General features: G+C 39.4%; 1 protein-coding gene across 4 annotated transcripts in view; it reads right to left on the bottom strand.

The window, feature by feature from the left end:
• Positions 1–19,886, bottom strand: part of LOC102907532 (cell adhesion molecule CEACAM1-like) — a 161,444-nt gene that overhangs the window by 104,430 nt on the left and 37,128 nt on the right. For all 4 annotated transcript variants that reach the window (XM_076573640.1, XM_076573638.1, XM_076573639.1 and 1 more), the window contains exon 5: positions 5,785–6,060. In XM_076573640.1, the coding sequence (XP_076429755.1) occupies positions 5,785–6,060 (276 nt within the window). The remainder of the gene's footprint in view (positions 1–5,784; positions 6,061–19,886) is intronic.

The following is a 19,886-nucleotide window of genomic DNA, read 5'->3' as shown; positions in this document are numbered from 1 at the left end:
GACAGACAGAACACGAAACAAAGGACTACCGATTCTTGCCAAAACAAGTTTGGTTATGGCTTTATCAAAAGGCATCTTCTGAGGCCAGGTCAATATGGCACCATCCCTGAAGTGGCCTTCACAATCTGGAAAAAGCACAATGCCCTTTTCTTCGAAGGCAGCTGAACAGGCAGTGGGCCGATGGCTTCTGTTGTGCAATGGAACAGCAACTGAAAGCTCATGCCTCTCAATAGTAGACTGGCATTTAATAGAGGGATGTGGAGAAGAATGGGATGCTGAGATGAAGCCATATATACACAGCCAAGAAGAATGGACAGCTGAATTCAAAAACTGTCAACAATTTCCAGAATTTAAAATCCTGAATCATGACATGACACTAGTGGAATTCAGGTGTTTCTGGTACATGGACTGCTCTCACCCAATGTGAGGTTGAACTGTTGACCTTGTGTACAACCTATTTCACAAATGAGTCTGTCAGATACGATAAGCCTATAGGCTGAAGATGATGCCCCAACACTGCGGAGAAACCTCAGGTGACTGTCCAGGCAGCTGGCTGTTTCTGTCAACTCACAAAATTTTTGGAAGTTGCTTTTGTACACTTCCTGTTTTTATTTTTGTTAGCTAATATTATTTCCTTCTTGGGTCTCTGAGGGAGTTGAAGATTAGTTAGCTATAGTTGAAGATTAATTAGGATAGAAAGTGAATTAGATACATTTTGGACTTACTAAAATAGGATAGATAAGGGAATTATTTTCTCTGATTTGTCAAATGCAAATGGACTAGACATCGTTTAGGTATTTGTTACCTGTATATATTGTATATAGTTATTATACTTTTGTATATAGTTTTTCTTTTTTAGTTATAACCTTTTGCCTTTTTTCTTTTTTTAAAATAGAAAAGGGGAAATATGGTGATATTTTATTTGTACTGAAATGTGATTTTAATTTTATGTTAATAAATAAAGTTGCCCTGGGGTCAAAGCTATTAGAGCCATAGCAAGAGCGTGGTGGTTAGAAGAGCTAGGTAGATTTCTGTGTGTTCAGGGATACAGCCAGTATTGGAGACAAACGCCTTTAAGACCTGGAGGGCGGTACTTACAGGCAGTTACGAGGCAGTCATGTGGTTGGGTTTACAACCAATGAGAAGGCAGAACAGAAAGACTATTTAAAGACAGACAAACAGGAAGAAGCTCTCTCTTTTGGGGAAGTTAGGAGCACTGCAGGAGGTCAGATTTTATCTCTGAGCTCTGACCTCTCGGCTTTCTCTTTTACATTGGCTCTGTGTTTCTTATTTTAATAAGACAATTGGTTACATCTACAAATGTGAGGCAGGGTGATTGCATAGTTGTGTGTTGAATATCCAGTGTTCCTATGGCTATACCTTTTTCTCAGGGTCTCAGGTGTGGCAATCATGAATAAGTGGTCTCTTTTGGCTGTGATCTAAATGACAGAAGGCCCAGGCTATTGACTCTCATTGTACCAGCTCCTCTGCAGAGACCATGGTTTCTGCAGTGGGGTAGGAAAGCAAGGCAGACCCTGTAAGACCCCATTCCTCTATGCTTGGTGACTGTGGGGAACCCAGGCTTGACCGTGCAGAAACTCTGTTGAAACTGCGCTGCAATCTAAGACATGCCTCCTTCTTTGCCTCCAGAGAGAGCATATCTGCATGTGTCCTGAGGGCTATCTCAGGATCACCTTCACAAGTATATTCCTCAACTAATAGTTTGCCTGTCTCAGCCCATAATGGCCACATCCTGGAGGATGAAATTAGTAAATTACCAGGTTTGAAATTTGGCATCAGATCCCCCTCCTTATTTCTGTCCCATTTTATTTAGTAGCCATGTTACAGTGGTTAGAAGTTTTGGATAACATGTGTCTCCCCACGTCCCTTATGTACCAATGCCACACTCACCTCTATACTCCTTGTTGTAACCATTTGGTGCTCAAACCCACCAGTCTGCTCAAGAGTGATTATTAATGCTAATGTTGGCCATTGTGGTATGGTATTTATGGTGTGGCTGGCCCTGTATTTGTGTCTCGTTTCATTTATATGATGAGTCTGTCACATAGAAATTATTTCCATTCAGAGGATGAAAAATTAGAGCTTAAAGTGGTTTTTAAAAAGTACTTAAATCTGCATGGTTAATCAGAGATAGACCTGGCTAACTGGCTTCAAGGCTAACATTAGTGGTAGGAATAATTTTGGCTAACATTTTTTCTTCCTGTGTGTATGGTATTTTGCAAAAAGGTTACTTGATTATTATATTAATTTTTTACAAACTATGATGAGGTAGGTGAAGGATGTGATATAACCTAGCATCCTAGCATCAGAGCCTGAGCCAAGAGGATTGTGAAGTTTGCCCCTTAAACGTCCCCCCAAGCTAGTGGAAGGAGAAAACTAAAGATGAGAATGAAGATAAACTAAACAGAGACTAGAGTAACTGCAAAGAAAGCTGATGCACCAAATGTTGGTTCTTCAAAAATGATTAACAACATTAGCAACCTTTTCCCAAATTTACTTTGAAAAATAGATATGGATATTACTAAAATTTGAGACTTCACCATCCACTCTCAAGAATATGAAGAATTTCAAGAGATTTCAGTAATTACATGAACTGTTGGGTGGCCTAGATGCAATGGACAAATTCCTATAAACCAACATGGATTCTTTAGAGATGGAATATTGAAAGAAACAAAATCTAATAGCTATATAACTAATAAGATTGAATCAACAAAAAATTGACAAAATTTCACAGACTTTGATGATAAAAACACTGAAACTGGATAGAAGTTCAGCTTAGTGTAACAAAGGCCACACATGGAAACCTACAACCAACATCATATTCAATGGGGAGACTGACTCTTTCTCTCTAAGATCAGGAAGAGCACAGCAAGCTGCTGTGACCACTTCTGTTCAAGATTCTCGGGATACATGACAAGAAATTGTTATAGAAAATCCTTAACAGTGTACAAAAAGTTTTCTAAACTAAATCAGCAAAATTGTTGACTAATGAATTGAACATGCCCAAATGAGATGTATTTCTGTATACTAATATTGACCATGAACAACTAGATTTTCGTTTTTCCTCATTGTAGTGGAGCTTGAACCTAGGGCCTCGAGCATGCCCAGTATGTGTTCAACCCTTGAGCAATAGACCCAGCCTTAACAGTGAAAAATTGGAAAGGAAATTAAGAAAGTATTTATTTATGAGATCGCCAAAAAAAATAAAATACTTAGAATTTATTCCACCAAGGAGAAAAAAGTCTTACATCCAGCAAACTCCCAAATAAGAGATGATGAAAAAAGACAAGAAATGACAGCCATTGGGGTTGGTGGGTTGGAAGACTTAATCTCATTATTACTGTTGTTCTGTAGTACTGGGATTGAACCCAGGGCTTTGTGCTTGGTAAGCAATGGTCCACCATTATGCTATACTCTAAGCTCTGCCTTTTATTTTTTATTTAGAAACAGAATACCACTAAATTAATCAGGCTGGCCTTGAATTGGCTGTGGTAGTCACTCTTAGAACTTTGGTACTCCTGCCTCAGCTTTTTGAGTGGCTAGAATCACAGGATTCAAGTGGCTAGCTTGCTTGAAAGACATTTTTAAAAATAGATGACATAGATAGACTACTGAATGTAGTCTATCAGTTCTATGCACATGAGATAAAAACCCCAGTGGCATTTTGCACAGAAATAGAAAATTCTATTCTAGCTATCCTGGAACTCACTATATAGATCAGGCTGGCCACAATCTCCTAGAGATCCACCTGTCTCTGCTCCCAAGAGCTGGGGTTAGAGCAAGCACACTATACCTGTTTTTAAAAGTATCTTGAAAAAAAGTGTAAAATTGCTGAATAACCAACATGATTTCACAATTTTTGTACAAAGCTGCAAGAATCAATATAGTCTACTACTGACATAAAGGCAGACATACAGATCAGTAACATAGAATTGGAAAGCCCAGAACTGCTCATGCACACTGGCCATGATTAAATTAAAGATTAGTTGATATGATCAATATGTGTGTTTATGGGGCACAGTTTTGCATATATATTATAATGTGTGTTAGATATGCACAGTTGGCATATCCAGCATTTCATCTGTCACTTTTTATGTTTGTTAAAAACATTCATTTCTGCTGGCTCTTTTGAATTAAGTGGTGTGAAACAGAGTTGTCCTATTGAGTTACACAATTTGGAAGGCATTCTTGCTGTCCATCTGAACCTCTGTGACCAGATGAGTTTTGATCAGGCTGCTAAGATTGTTCAATGATGGATGAATAATCAGTTAAACAAGGGATGTTAGGAAAATAGGATATCCAGGTGAAAGAATGAAGTTAAGTCTTCACATAACAACATAAAAATTCAACTCTAAATGGATCAAAGACCTAAAATGGAACAGAGATTAAAGTCATCAGACTTTTAGGAGACAGGATGAAAGCATCTTGAAATTGGATTTCAAATGATGTCTTTGTTGTGATGCCAGATGCATCATATGGGCCTTTTGGCTGCTTATATGTCTCTGAATCACATGCATGTGTGGTACCTGAAAAATACAGAAAAGGGTCTTGAATTGCTTGGAACTTCAGTCACAGTCAGTAATAAATTGTCATGTGGGTGCTGGGAATTAAACCCCTGTCCTTGGGAAGAGATGCTAAGGATCTTAACTATTGAGATAGCTCTCCAGTCCCATAAACCATAATATATATACACACACATACTACTACACACCACAAAAAACAATTATCAGAAAAAAGAGTCTCGTTCAAGGATGTCATGCTGCAAACAGTAGTATGGGAATAAGAAACTCAGTATATGGACCGCCAAAATGGATCTGTTGGGAAGAGTGCCTACTCTGTTGGGAAGAGTACACACTTGGGATAGGAACCCTCCCAGTTCCTATCCTAAACTGCCACACAGAAAAAAATGTACAAACAAATGTGGGCCAGTGAAATGACTTATCAGATAAAGGGCCTGATCACCCACCTGAGTTCAATCCCCTGTCCCCAGAAAATTTGTTCCACAAATTTTGCCCAGACCTCCACACATTGGTGTTGAACATTCACACAAAATAAACAAATATGCAAATGTAATAAGAAACTCAATACAGGTCCTTTTTATCTTTTATGGATCAAAATCTGGGAAACCATCTTTTTGGAAAAGTATCTCCACAGTGAAAAATGTATTGTTTCCTCCTATCATGGTCCTGTACTCAACACAATAAGACTAATGTCTATGTAATGTTCATATTAGGAATTAAAAATAATCTAAAGAAGATTTGAATGTGTAAAGGAGGTGTAGAGTAACAGGAATAATTTCCTAGATTCTGAGGGTTGACTCTGTGTCTAACTCTGACACTAAAATCTTAATCATTTTGCATTTCTAGTTGCTATATTGACATCTATTGTTGTCTCACAATGTAATCTGAGCTGGCCTTGTACTTCTATGCCTCCTGCTTCATGCATTCTCTCTTCTGAGACAGGGTCTCATTATGTAGCTCTGGCTAACCTGAAACTGCCTAAAAAGACCAGGGTGGTTGGGTACTCATAGAAATCAAACTGTCTCCGCCTCTGGTGTGCTGGCATTAAAGGCATGCAGCACTGTGCTCACCTTGCTTGGTGTTGTATCATAAGATTAACACGCATCCATCACCAAGCTGGCTGTATATTTATTTTGAACCAAGTTTTTCTCCTTGTGACTTTGGCCCATTTTCCATTCTATTGATAAAGAAACTGCCCCTACCCCCAATACTATGGAGTAAGGAGGCAACAGAGGTCACTCACGTATTATGTCCAGCTGGATGGGGTCACTCCTCTTGGAACTGACTTGATTGGATACTTGACACTGATAATCCCCGGAATCCTCACTCCTCACAGAGTCTATTTGGAGGGTGCGGTTGTTCTCAGACAGGCTTATTCTATTGCTGATCACTAGATTCTGACCTTGAAAGAGCCAATGGATGGAGATCCCAGTGTCATTTGACAAGCAGGTCAGGAACACAGAGATCAGGTTTTTGACTGTGGAGTTGGTGACTTGGATGGAGGGTGGAGTCACTGGATCTGTGGATAAACAGAGACGGGACCAGCTGAGAGTCTTTCACTCAGCCAGCTCCCAGGTTCCATAGAATGAAGTGACCCTCTGCAAGACCACATGTTTAGGTTCAAGATATGGTCTGTAAGGAGAGAGCTGAAAATTACTCCTACCAAGATCAATAACAGTGACCCTGACTCAGGGTATTTGTGTAGATTTCACCCGGGGAGTCTCTTCAGCCCAAATGTCCAGATATTATAGGTGGGAGGAATGGTTTTTGTGGGAATTCTTACACTTTCTGTGAGTGTGAACAGTCAGGTCCCTCCTTTATGAAATAGCCTTCTGTTTGTTTTTTATTAAATAATTGTCGTGGGGTAAAAATGTCCCAGCTCATATTAAAGGTGTTAAAGCCTAGACCTCAGGACTGGGAGAAATCCCTAATTGAAAAATTTCTGTTTGTAGTAAAAATTGTATTTCCTGCCCCATAGATATGGATTAAATACTACAGAGAAAAAGTGAATAATCACAGTGCTGACCACAGCCAGCCACTCTAATCCTCAGTACTGATAATTTTTGAGACAGGGTCTCAGAGTACAGTCTTAGATTGCTTGGAACTTGCTATGTAGACCAAGCTGTCCTCAAACTCACACTATCTACCTGTTCTCCCTCCTCAGTGCTGGCATTAAAGATGGGTGCCACCACACTCAGCTGACATTTGTTTTTTGAACCTTGAGAAGAGTAAGCAAAAGAGCATCATCAACTGTCAATGACATAGTTCACCCTGACTCAGAACAGGGCCCCCAGACACCTTCTCCACCCACTTTTCCCATCCCATGGAATCAGAGCTGAGCCAGCCACCTCATCCATGAGACAGGAACAGACCTGTGAGCAGAGGTCTAGTCCCCATCTGTGGGGAATTTTCTCCTTCAATTTGGAGAATAAGAATGTGAGCACAGTTGAAAGCCCTGGGTGTTCCTTGTAGGTCATGGAGGTCATAAAATGGAGGGGACAGGAAAGCTTGTGTTAGGCACAGAAAGATATCTTGACCTTGAGGCTCTCCTAACCATGGAAAGTCCCTCACACAAGCAAAGGCTTTCCAAGGCTGGGAGAACCTCCTCCTCACATTGCAAGCTCCATCCCTATCAGCCAGAAATCAGAGAACCAGGAGGCCATTAGCCATAGGGATGGAGCAGGAGGCTTTGGGGAAGACTGAGTTTTGCTTGTTCCTATAGACATGGTCAGGAAATTAAATGCTTCTGTAACTTCCCAAAAAGCCAAGAGACACCACTTCAAACCTGATACTGATATTTCAGAAATCCACTTACTAAGAACTGTACAGTTCTTCACTCTGGTCCTATTGACTCCAGGGAAAAACTTATAGATAAGGCAGGAATAGGATCTGCTATTATTAGTATTGATGTTGGGATAAAGAGCTCTTGGAAGGAAGACTGGAACTCTCCATTGACAAACCAAGAGGACTGTGCAGGTGAGTTAGCATCTGCATGGCAGGAGAGGCTGGGGTTTGTCCTTGAATGGAAATGAATATTGAGGGGATATGATTGGAACACCTGGACCATCTGGAGCAAACAGAATAACGTCACATATGATGTCAGCAGAGGGAAATGGAATTCTTGGTCTGTAAAAGGACATAGTATCTCTTTGAGCTGTGCTTTAACCTTATTTGAGCAGGTCCTGCCCAGAGTTGGGGAGGAGATTAGTAGAAGAGTACTCATTCAGCATGCACAAGTCCTGTTCTATCTCAAGCACAACACAGAAACATCCCCACTGCACACTCATGTGTGCACTGAGCCTGAGTCTGACATTTCCCCTGTCTCCATCACCGTGAGCCTCTCTAGGCAAAAGTCCCTGCATCCCATTCAAGCTCAATGCTTGGTCTGTCCACCTATGCTTGACCCAGAATGAGATGTCCTGGCAGCCTAGGTATCTGTAAGGTGTGTGTCATGAATCCAGGGGACTGGGACCAAGTATGGTAGATCTAGCCCTCTGTATTTAGGCAGTTGGGGCCAGGATGAAACAGAAAATACTTACAGGTAGTGTTCAGAGAGAATGGTTCACTTGGGGAGGCACTCTCTGGGTTCCATGTTGACATTCATAGGGTCCTGTGTCAGTCCTCACAACAGTGAGTAAAATGAGAGTCCTGTTTTCCTAAGAAAGCTTCAGCCTGTTCTCTCCTGAGAGGCTTTGGTCATTTATTGTCCACAGGTAGTTTATATTCTGAGTCTTAGGATCACACACTAATGCTACTGAGTCATTACCGTCCAAGGGATTGGAATTGTTGGTTGTGATGTTGGGCTTGGGTAGCAGTGCTGTGCTGCCCACAGAGAGATGATTGCCTTGTGTGGTACTTCTGATTCTTGCAAAGGCCTCTTACAACCAGAGATAGTCTCGTAACTCAAGCAAACCCAGAACCTTAAAGAATCAGGCAGGAAGCAAATTACAGGTAGATGGAGTGGCTGAATGCTCCGAGATAATGGAGCCTCCTGTGCTGTAAATGGGAGAAGCAAGGACTTTTTCATGAGTGAACTGAACTGCAGTGTTTGGTGATGGTCAGACTCAAGACTTGGAATCAGAGACCTCATTTTATCTCCTGGTCCTCATTGAACCTTTGCCTTCCTTCAGACACAAGGTTTGGTTCCCTCTAGCAACACTGACCTCTCCTGCTGTGTGTAGACCAGAGTCCTCCAAGCCTTTGCTGTTCAGGGCTGTCCTACAGATATATTATGATTCGTCTTCCCATTGAGCTTCCCTGAAAAACCTGACAGCCTGTCAGAGATCTCACACAGCTCAGGACCTGGCTGACATTTAGGTCATGCATGCCCACTGGTGCGCTATTCTTGTTGGTATTTAATGTTGTTTGACATGAATCTGGGAGTCCTATAAGAATAGTGAGTCTATGAAATGATCTAGAGGAGTTGAGAGTCACCTAATAGGTCTCTGTGGTGGGGAGGCTGGAGATGTGGCTGTGGACAGATAGCTTGTGCCACTGATGGCCTATGTGACTCATACTCAGTGACTGGGTTTCCTGTCTCAATTTCCCTGTAGTAGGACATATGGTAAATAATTATTGCTATGTCTGCAACTTATCCTTAAATGTGAACAATGGCCTGACCTTTCACCAGTGCCTATTAGTATTTGCCTCCAGGAAATAATCCCTGGACTGGGTTTGGAGAGATGGCTCAGGGGTTAAGAGCACTGGTTGCTTTTCTAGAGTACCTGAGTTCAATTCCCAGCAACCACATGGTGGTTTACAACCATCTATAATGAAATATGGTGTCCCTTTCTGGTGTGTAGGCAAAACACTGTATATATTATAAGTAAGTAAGTAAGTAAATAAATAAATAAATAAATAAATAAGGAATTCTAACTGGTTGTGGGAAGGAAACACCAAGGAGCTGTCAGTAGCAAGATGTAAATTTCATTTTGTAAAGAGGAGCAGGTTAGAAGTAACCCATAGAAAATTGTAGTCAATGGCAAAGTATATTTCAGAGTAGCCAAGACAAATTTCCAATGTCATTCCATAATAAATGTGAGATAAATGGGATAGTGCATGTTAAATAGTTTACTTGATCATTCTGTCTTGTACCCAAACATCAAAGATCACAATCTATTTCTCCAGATTACGTACAGTTGGTATGCCAGTTAAAGCACTATTAACAAGTAATAAATAGACCATGGATCAAGAAAGTTGAAAGACAATTTTCAAGTGCCAAAAAATGTTATGTATCGTACATCTGAACATGGGCCAAAATATATAAAGAACTCTCACAGTTCAACAATAGTAACAATAAAAACCACCAGCAGCTCAAATCAAAAAGAAGAAAAAGATCTGACATTCCTTTTAAAAGAAAGAGAAACAGATGACCAATAAAGACATGCTACTTAGTTTTTGTCTATTTGACAGACTCATGGAAAGAGAAAAACCTCAGTTGTAGAATCATCTCCATTACATTGGCTGGAAAGACATTTTCTTAATTACTGTTTGGTGGAAGAGGACCCAGTGCTATCCCCTTGCAGATAGCCCCTTTCTTATGGGCCCTATGAGAAAAGCAGCTGAGCAAGTTGTGGGTGGAAGCCAGGAAGCTTTACCCATGGTTCTTGCCTGCACTTCCCTCAATGACACACCCTGACCAAGACATTTAAGCCAAATAAGCCCCTAACTGCCAAGTTGGTTTGGGTTGTGGCATTTTATCAGGGTAACTGGAAAGCTAACTAGAACAACACATAAAGAAATGCTACGGGAGCCAGGCAGTGGTTGCACATGCCTTTAATCCCAGCACTTTGTAGGCAGATGCAGGCAGATAGCTGTGAGTTTGAGGCCAGCATGGTCTACAGAGTGGGATCTGGGACAGGTACCAAAACTACAAAGAGAAACCCTGCCTGGGAAAAAACCATAAAAAAGTACTGCTGTGGAGTCATGCATAGTGTCACATGCCTTTAATCCCAGCACTCAGGAGGCTTTTGCAGGTGGATCTCTGTGAGTTCCACGACAGTCTGGACTACAAAGTGAGTTCCAGGACAGTCAGAGCTACATAGAGAAACTCTGTCTCAAAAAACCAAAAATGAAAAAAAGAAAAAAATGCTTATGGGCCAGGCATGGTGGTGCACAACTTTCATCACAGTATTCTGGGAATTCCAGGCTGGCCAGCCAGGAGTATATAGTGAGACCCTGTTTCACAACCAAAAAAACAAAAACATGCTTAACATCAGTAGTCATTGTAAAAATGCACATGATTTCCCGACCTAAACTGTACTTATTAAGGATAAGTCATATGTAAATTATAAGCTATTGAAGATAGTTATTAGGATACAAGTTAAAGCTTGATCATCTTATAAATTATCAAATTCTTATACCAAAACTATGTTTAGAAACAGGTAAGTATGCTGAATATTAACATAATAAATTTCTTACTTCACCCATGACATTTTTAAAATGTTTAAGTTTCCCACTTTAAATTATGCCATGCCTCTTACTGCTAGGGTTTAGTCCAAATTATCCTTTGAGATCATTTAGATTATATTTCTATTTATCAGGTCTAAGAATAGTTTGTCTTGCTATCTAATTTTGAATGAAAGATAGTTAAAAAATATTTCGGAATAACCCTTTTCTGTTCCTTCATTAAAAGAAATTCACTTTACATTGGTTGTTCTCAATAATCAACTATGTCTCCTGACTAATTAAATATATTAATGCTTTTGGATGTAAAGGCTTTTTTTGGACTGAGAATTAATTTATTTAAAAGACAAGTGACAAAGGAAAAGAACTCAAAATAATTATGTAATGAACAACAGTGACTTCACATAAAAAACATCATCTTATTTATCTAATTTCTTAATCATTGCTTTTTGAAAAATACTGAGATTAGTTTTATGTTACTAAAGCTAGCAACTAATAACATATGAAAAGACTGATTTTTTTTTAAGTATTAGGAAAAGATTTATTTTAGAATGGATCAAATACAGCACTATTGTGACCTGGAGTTGCCAGGTTTAATTCAGAAGGTTGAGTTGGAGGTTCACCAGTTCCAGGCCAGTCTATGATACATAGCAAAACATTGCTTCAGAACCAGACAAAACAAAACAGGACAATAAGAGTAACAAAAACAATTCAGCAATGAAAGTGCTTTTCCATATTTTATTCAAATGAACTATTAAAGTATTAGCATATATCCATATAAGCATATTCTTTTTTAATTCTGATCTTAAGTGAAGGAGGGGCTGTTCAGCAGAAATCTTGACAAACTCCAAACCCTATGAAGTTTCTCAATTTGGAAATAATCTCACTTTCATTTCTAGGATGTAGGACGAGCAGATAATATGAAAGAAGCCATGGTCAGTGCTCATTGTGAATCTAGAATGCAGAATCACATCTTGAAAAAAAAAACGTATTCCCTGTGTGTTCTCATAAAAGGACAAAACAAGTCCTTAGCATTCTTTAACCCAACACTAGGAATAAGGTAAAGAATTCAATAGTGCGTCCTCATTCCCAAATACTCTTCCATGAAACTGTTATACAAACAATATGCCTACACAGTAAGAAATCACTCTCAGAAATTAACAAAGGAAAAGCTCTGTACAAAAAACCAAAACCATGAGGCTAACTGTGGCTAATACCCAAAGAAGAGCTGGCCTCCAGTTGAGGATGTACTAGCTCGTATACACACCTTAGGCTTATTCTTTCCATAAATGTTGTCTGTCATCCTTAAATATCCCAGGTTCTGGCTCAGCTTATATTTCAAACAATTTAAGCTGACATAGGAGACTGCCAGTCTGGACACTTGGGCAGATGGCAGATTTACATACAAAGATATTATACAATATACTGTGTTGTTCTTTTTGCATAGTTCCTACCCAGGTTCATCTTGCCAAAGCATAATGATTGTTGTCACCCTGCTCTGCCCCCTTGAGCAGTTCTTTGTTATGGGGATGAGGCCTAACTGGAGGTCAGTCTTGGTGAATCAACATTTAGCAGAAACTTTCTCAGCAACCCTAAACTTCAATTATGGCACACAACTTTCTCTCTTGGGTTTCTAAAGAGCCTAGTTAGTACACTACTTCTCTTCCAGTCAGCTTGGAGGTAACACCCTTTGATTAAATACTACTTCATGTAACTTAATATTTCCTGAGCAAGTTATTAGTAAATCCTTTATAGCTTCAATTTTGCTACTTCTAGTTTCTTGTCCATCAAAACTACTCTCTCCAACTCTTTTTTTTCCACATACATCCAACATATAATGTCAAAGGATATACATTACCATTTCAAAACGTAGGGAAGGGAGCATAGTGAGGAAATATTGCACCAAAGCAAGACCAAAACCATCTGGGCAAACTCCAAACTCTGCATCTCTTTGTCTGATGTCAGAAGAAAAGACTGATTTTAATGGAAATTAATTATATTTTTGTGAATCACATAACTATTTCCCCCCCCCAAAATTGTATTGGGTTTTATTTATCAGTTATAAAAAATAAATTACAGAAATTAACCACAAAATATGTTGAGAGTTAAAGCGCATAGCAAAAATTTCAAACCATTGAAAATATACTCCACATGATGAATTTTAGAACTGGAGTGAGATTACGCAGCATATAAACATGGATTTAGAATATTTCAAAAGACTAAATAACCACTGAGTTGTCATGCTGAAAACATTGTTTCCAACTTAGAATTTTTTTCATTTTTCTTTATTAATAAATTTTCTACTCATTCCACATAACACCCATAGATTCCTAAATCCTCCCTCCTCCCACACCCCAGCCCTCCCTCCCAAGCCACCCCACATTCCCACATCCCCCAATCAAGGTCTCTCATGTGGAGTCAGCAGAGCCCGGCACACTGAGCTTAGGTGGGTCCAAGCTCCTCCCCACTGCACCACGGCTATGCATGGTGTCACATCACTGGTACTAGGCTCCCAAAAGCCTGCCCATGCACCAGGAATGGACCCCGATCTCCCTGTCTGGGTGTCCCCCAAACAGTACGAGCCAAACAACTGTCCTCCATATTCAGAGTGCCTAGTCCAATCCCATGGGGGTTCCACAGTCACTAGTCTACAGTTCATGGGCTTCTACCAGTGTGGCTGGTCATCTCTGCACATCTTTCTGTTATGATTTCAATGTACCCTGACTGTAGAATCTCTCCTCTCTCTCATTGATTGGATTCCTGGAGCTCAGCCTGGGCCTGGCCATGGATCTCTGCATCTGCTTCCATCAGTCACTGGACAAAGGCTCTATGATGATGGTTAGGGTATTCACTAGATCTGTCACCAGAGTAGACCAGTTCAGGCACCCTCTAGACTGCTGTCAGCAGTCCCAGGTGGGATTATCCTTGTGGATTCCTGAGAGCCTCCCTAGCCCCTGCCTCTTCCTATTCCCATGACGTCATCATCTATCATAGTATCTCCCTCCCTGGCCTCCCACTCTGTCCCTGTTCTCGCTCTTCCCTCCCATTTCCCTATATTTTCATCTCCCATTCCTCACCTTCTGCCAGAACCCCACTCCCAGTCCACTCATGTAGATCTCATCTACTTCTTCTTTGCTGGGTCATCCATGTGTCCCCTGCTAGGGTCTTTCCCTGTTTGCTAGCCTCTCTGGAGCTGTGGGTTGCAGTCTGGCCATCCCTTCCCTCATATCTAGTATCCACTTATAAGTGAGTACATACTATATTTGTCCTTCTGAGTCTGGGTTACCTCACTCAGGATGATATTTTCTAGTTCCATCCATCTGCCTGCAAATTTCCTGATGTCATTGCTCTTTTACTGCTGAGTAGTACTCCATTGTGTATGTGCCACATTTTCTTTATCCATTCTTCAGTTGAGGGGCATCTAGGTTGTTTCTAGGTTCTTGCCATTACGAATAATGCTGATATGAACATAGTTGAACATATGTCCTTTGATATGATTGAGCATTCCTTGGGTATATACCCAAGAGTGGTATAGCTGGGTGTTGAGGGAGGTTGATTCCCAATTTTCTGAGAAACCGCCATACTGATTTCCAGAGTGGATGTACAAGTTTGCATTCCCACTGACAGTGGAGGAGTGTTCCCCTTGCTCCACCTCCTCTCCAACATAAGCTGTCTTCAGTGTTTTTTATCTTGGCCATTCTGATAGGTGCAAGATGGTATCTCAGAGTTGTTTTGATTTGCATTTCCCTGATGACTAATGATGTTGAGCAATTCCTTAAAAGTCTTTCAGCCATTTGAGATTCTTCTGTTGAGAATTCTCTGTTAAGCTCTGTAGACCATTTTTTTTTAAATTGGATTGTTCAGTATTTTGAAGTCTAGCTTTTTGAGATTATATATTTTGGAGATTAGCCCTCTGTCAGATGTGGAGTCGGTGAAGATCTTTTCCCATTCTGTAGGCTGTCATTTTATCTTCTTGATGTGTCCTTTGCTCTACAAAAGCTTCTCAGTTTTAGGAAGTCCTATTTATTAATTGTTGCTCTCAGTGTTTGTGCTAATGGTGTTATATTAGGAAGCAGTCTCCTGTGCCAATGTATTCATGACTACTTTCTACTTTTTCTTCTATCAAGTTCAGTGTAACTGGATTTTGGTTGAGGTCTTTGATCCACTTTGACTTGAGTTTTGTGTGTAGCAGCAGATATGAATCTATTTGCAGTCTTCTGCATATTGACCTCCAGTTATGCCAGCACCATTTGTTGAAGATGCTTTCTTTTTTCCATTGTAGAGTTTTGGCTTCTTTGTCGAAAATCATATGTTCATAGATGTGTGGATTAATGTCAGGGTCTTCAATTCAATTCCTTTGGTCCATGTGTCTGTTTTTGTGCCAGTACCAAACTGTTTTTATTACTATAGCTCTACAGTAGAGCATGAGGTCAGGGATAATGATGCCTCCAGAGGTTGCTTTGTTATACAGAATTCTTTTATCTATCCTAGTTTTTTGTTTTTCCATATAAAGTTAAGTATTGTTCTTTCCAAGTCTGTGAAGAATTGTGTTGGTATTTTGATGGGGATTGCATTGAATCTGTAGATTGCTTTTGGTAAGTTTGCCATTTTTACTATGTTGATTCTACCTATCCATGAGCGTTAGAGATCTTTCCATTTCCTGATATCTTCTTCGATTTCTTTCTTCAGAGACTTAAAGTTCTTCTCATACAGGTCCTTTGCTTGTTTAGTTAGAGTTACCCCAATGTATTTTATATCATTTGTGACTATCATAAAGCATGATGTTTATTTGATTTCTTTCTCAGGCCCTTTGTCATTTGTATATAGGAGGGCTACTGATTTTTTTGAGTTAATTTTGTGTTCTGCTACATTGCTGAAGGTGTTTATAACCTGTATGAGTTCCTTCGTCAAATTTTCAGGTTCACTTATGTATACTATCATGTCATCTGCAAGTAGTATAAGCTTGACTTCTTCCTTTCCAATTTGTATCCCCTTGATCTCCTTTTGTTGTCTTATTCCTCCTGCTAGAACATCAAGTACTATCTTGAATAAGTATGGGGAGAGTAGACAGTCTTGTCTTGTTCCTGATTTTAGTGGAATCACTTTGAGTTTCTCTCCCTTTATTTTGATGTTGGCTGTTGACTTGCTGTAAATTGCCTTTATTATATTTAGGAATGTTCCTTGTATTCCTGAACTCTCCAAGACCTTTGTCATAAAGGGTGTTGGATTTTGTCAAAGGCTTTTTCAGCATCTAATGAGATGATCATGTTTTTTTTTCAGTTTGTTTATATGGTGGACTACATTGACATATTTTCACATACTGAACCATTCTTGCATCCCTGGTATGAAGCCTCCTTGTTCATGGTGGATAATTTTTTTTTACTGTGTTCTTGAATTCGGTTAGCCAGTATTTTATTGAATATTTTTGCATCAATATTCATGAGGTAGTTTGTTCTGTAATTCTCTTTCTTTGTTGCATCTTTTTGTGGTTAGAGTATCAGGGTAACTGTGGCCTCATAAAAAGAATTTGGTAATGTTACTTTTGTTTCTATTGTGTGGAACAATTTGAAGAGTATTGGTATTATCTCTTCTCTGAAAATCTGTTAGCATTCTGTGCTGAAACAATCTGGTCCGGGACTTTTTTTTTTTTTTTTTTGGTTGGGAGGCTTTTAATGAATGTTTTTATTTTCTTAGGGGTTATTGGCCTATTTAAATAGTCTATCTGGTCTTGATTTAACTTTGGTATTTGGTACCTATTCAGAAAATCATCCATTTCTTTTAGATTTTCCAAATTTGTGGGGTACAGGTTTTTGAAGTATGAGGTGATGATTCTCTGGATTTCCTCATTGTCTGTTGTTCTGTCTCCCTTTTCATTTCTGATTTTGTTAATTTGGACTCTCTTTCTCTGCTTTTTCATTAATTTGGATAAGGGCTTGTCTATTTTGTTGATTTTCTCAAAGAACCAACTCTTTGCTTCATTAATTCTTTGTATTGTTATCTTTGTTTCCATTTTATTGATTTCAGCCATCAATTTGATTATTTTCCTGTTTTCATTTCTCCTGGGTGAGTTTGCTTCTTCTTGTTTTAGAGCTTTCAGTTATGTTGTTAAGTCACAAGTGTGAGATTTCTCCAACTTCTTTATGTAGGCATTTAGTGCTATGAGTTTTCCTCTTAGTACTGCTTTCATAGTGTCCCATAAGTTTGGGTATGTTGTACATTTGTTTTCATTGAATTCTAGAAAATCTTTAATTTTGTCCTTTGTTTCTTCCACGACCCATTGGTGATTCAACTGGGCATTATTCAATTTCCATGAGATTGTAGGCTTTCTGCAATATTTGTTGTTGTTGAAATCTAACTTTAAGCCATGGTGGTTCAATAAGATATAGGAGGTTATCTCAATTTTTTTTGTTTCTGTTGAGATTTGCTTTGTGACCAAACATGTGGTCGATTTTGGAGAAGGTTCCATGGGGTGGTGAAAAGAAGGTATATTCTCTTGTGTTAGGGTGGAATATTCTGTAGATATCTATTAAATCCATTCAAGTCACAGTGTCTGTTAGTTTCCTTATTTCTCTGTTAAGTTTCTGTCTGGCAGACCTGTCCTTTGGTGACAGTGGGGTGTTGAAGTCTCCCACTACTAGTGTATGGGGTTTGATGTGTGATTTAAACTTTAGTAATGTTTCTTTTACAAATGTAGATGCCCTTGTATTTTGGGCATAAATATTCAGAATTGAGACTTCATCTTGTCGGATTTTCCTTGTGATAAATATGTAGTGTCCTTCCCAATCTCTTTCAATTGATTTTAGTTTGAAGTCTGTTCTATTAGATATTTAAATAGCTATACCAGCTTCCTTCTTAAATCCATTTGATTGGAAAACCCTTTTCCCAGCCTTTTATTCTGAGCTAGTGTCTGTCTTTGAAGTTTAGATGTGTTTCTTGTATGCATCAGAAGGATGGCTCTTGTTTTCATATCCATTCTGTTAGCCTGTGTCTTTTTATAGGTGAATTGAGATAATTGATATTAATGGATATTAATGACCAGTTATTGTTAATTTCTGTTATTTTTTGGTGGTAGTGTTGTATGTTTACTTCTTTGGTATTTATTTGTGTGGGACTATCTATTGCCTGTGTTTTCATGGGTGTATCTAAGTTCTTTGGGTTAAGTTCTTCTAGTGCTTCCTGTAGGGCTAGTTTCGTGAAAAGATATTGTTTAAATCTAGTCTTATCAAGGAATATTTTGTTTACTCCATCTATTTTGATTGAGCCTTTTGCTGGGTATAATAGTCTGGGTTGGCATCTATGTTCTCTTAGTGTCTGCATAACATCTGTCCAGGACCTTTTGGCTTTTAGAGTCTCCATTGAGAGGTCAGGTTTTATTCTTATGGGTCTGCCTTTATATATTACTTGGCTTTTTTCCTTTGCAGCTCTTAATATTTTTTTCTTTATTCTGTATGTAAAATGGTTTGATTATTATGTGGCAAGGGAACTTTTTTTTTGTATCCAGTCTATTTGGTGTTCTGGAAGCTTCTTGTATTTTTATAGGCATTTCCTTCTTTAGGTTGGGAAAGTTTTCTATGATTTTGTTGAATATATTTTCTCTGCCTTTGAGTTGGTATTCTTCTCCTTCTTCTATTTCTATTATTCTTAGGTTTGGTCTTTTCATGGTGTCCCAAATTTCTTTGACATTTTGGGTCATGGCTTTGTTGACTTTAGTATTTTCTTTGACTGATGAATCTATTTCCTCGATCATAACTTCAATTCCAGAGATCCACTTTTCCATCTCTTGCATTCTGTTGGTTATGCTTGCATCTGTAGTTCCTGTTCATTTACTCAGATTTTCCCCTTCCAGCATTACCTCAGTTTGTATCTTCTTTATTGTCTCGATTTCAGTTTTCAAATCTTGAACTGTTTCCCTCACTTGTTTAATTGTTTTCTCTTGGCTTTCTTTAAGGGATTTACTGATTTCTTCCCAATTTTTGTTTGACTTTTCCTCAAATTCTTTAAGGGAATTTCTCATTTGCTCTTTAAAGATCTTTATCATCTTCTTAAGGTCATTTTTAAGGTCAATTTCTGTTGTGTCTTCTTTGTTGGTATGTTCAGGTCTTGCTGATGTAGGTTCTGATGGAGCCATATTGGTTTGTATGTTGTTGCCTGTATTTTTGCACTGGCATCTACCCATCTCATTCTCCACTTGGTGCAAGCAGTGTCTGTCTTAGGGAGCCTCTCTTTGTCTGATTGATACTCTTCATCCAGTGGGAGATGTTGTTCTAATTGATGCTGATGGACTCTTTGTCTCAGGGAGCAGCTCTTACTCCAATTGGTGTTTATGGGCTCTGTCTCAGGGAGTAGCTGCAATCTTGGCATGGGTGGGTTGGGAGGGGTGTGGCTTGTGGGTTACAGGGTCTGATGGGGGATGGTGGTAGTCTGAACTGTCTGCAAGAGGTCTGCCTGCCAACTGGCCTGAAACTGGGACTGCAATGGGTGGTTGTGTAGGGGTGAATGGTTGTGCCCCTGGGCCCCAAACCTGGGGGATGGGGTATTCCAGGTATGAGGATAGAGACTTAGTCCAATCGGGTGCATGCAGGCTCTGTCTCAGGGAATAGTTGCAGTCTCAGAGGGTGGGTGGGATTTGGGGGAGGTGGGGCTTTGGGGTTACAAGGTCTGGTCGGGGACAGTGTTAGTCTTACCAGTCTTCATGAGGCCTGCTTATTGGCTTGAGACTGGAACTGCAATGGGTGGTAGTGTGGGGGTACAAGGCTGTGCCCCTTAGCCCCACATAGACAAAGACTCACCTCTTAGTCCAATTGGGTACTGGCTGGCTCTGTCTCCAGATATAAAGTTTTTATAAGGGTATGAAAGTTTAGATATAGAGACTGTTTAGGAAAGTTAAAACATAACTTATGATATATGAATTGCCTGTTATTGGGATAGATAAATATAACA

This window comes from Peromyscus maniculatus, chromosome 1 (assembly GCF_049852395.1).
Source record: "Peromyscus maniculatus bairdii isolate BWxNUB_F1_BW_parent chromosome 1, HU_Pman_BW_mat_3.1, whole genome shotgun sequence".
Classification (NCBI taxonomy): Eukaryota; Metazoa; Chordata; class Mammalia; order Rodentia; family Cricetidae; genus Peromyscus; species Peromyscus maniculatus.
This window is presented reverse-complemented; position numbering and strand designations above follow the sequence as displayed.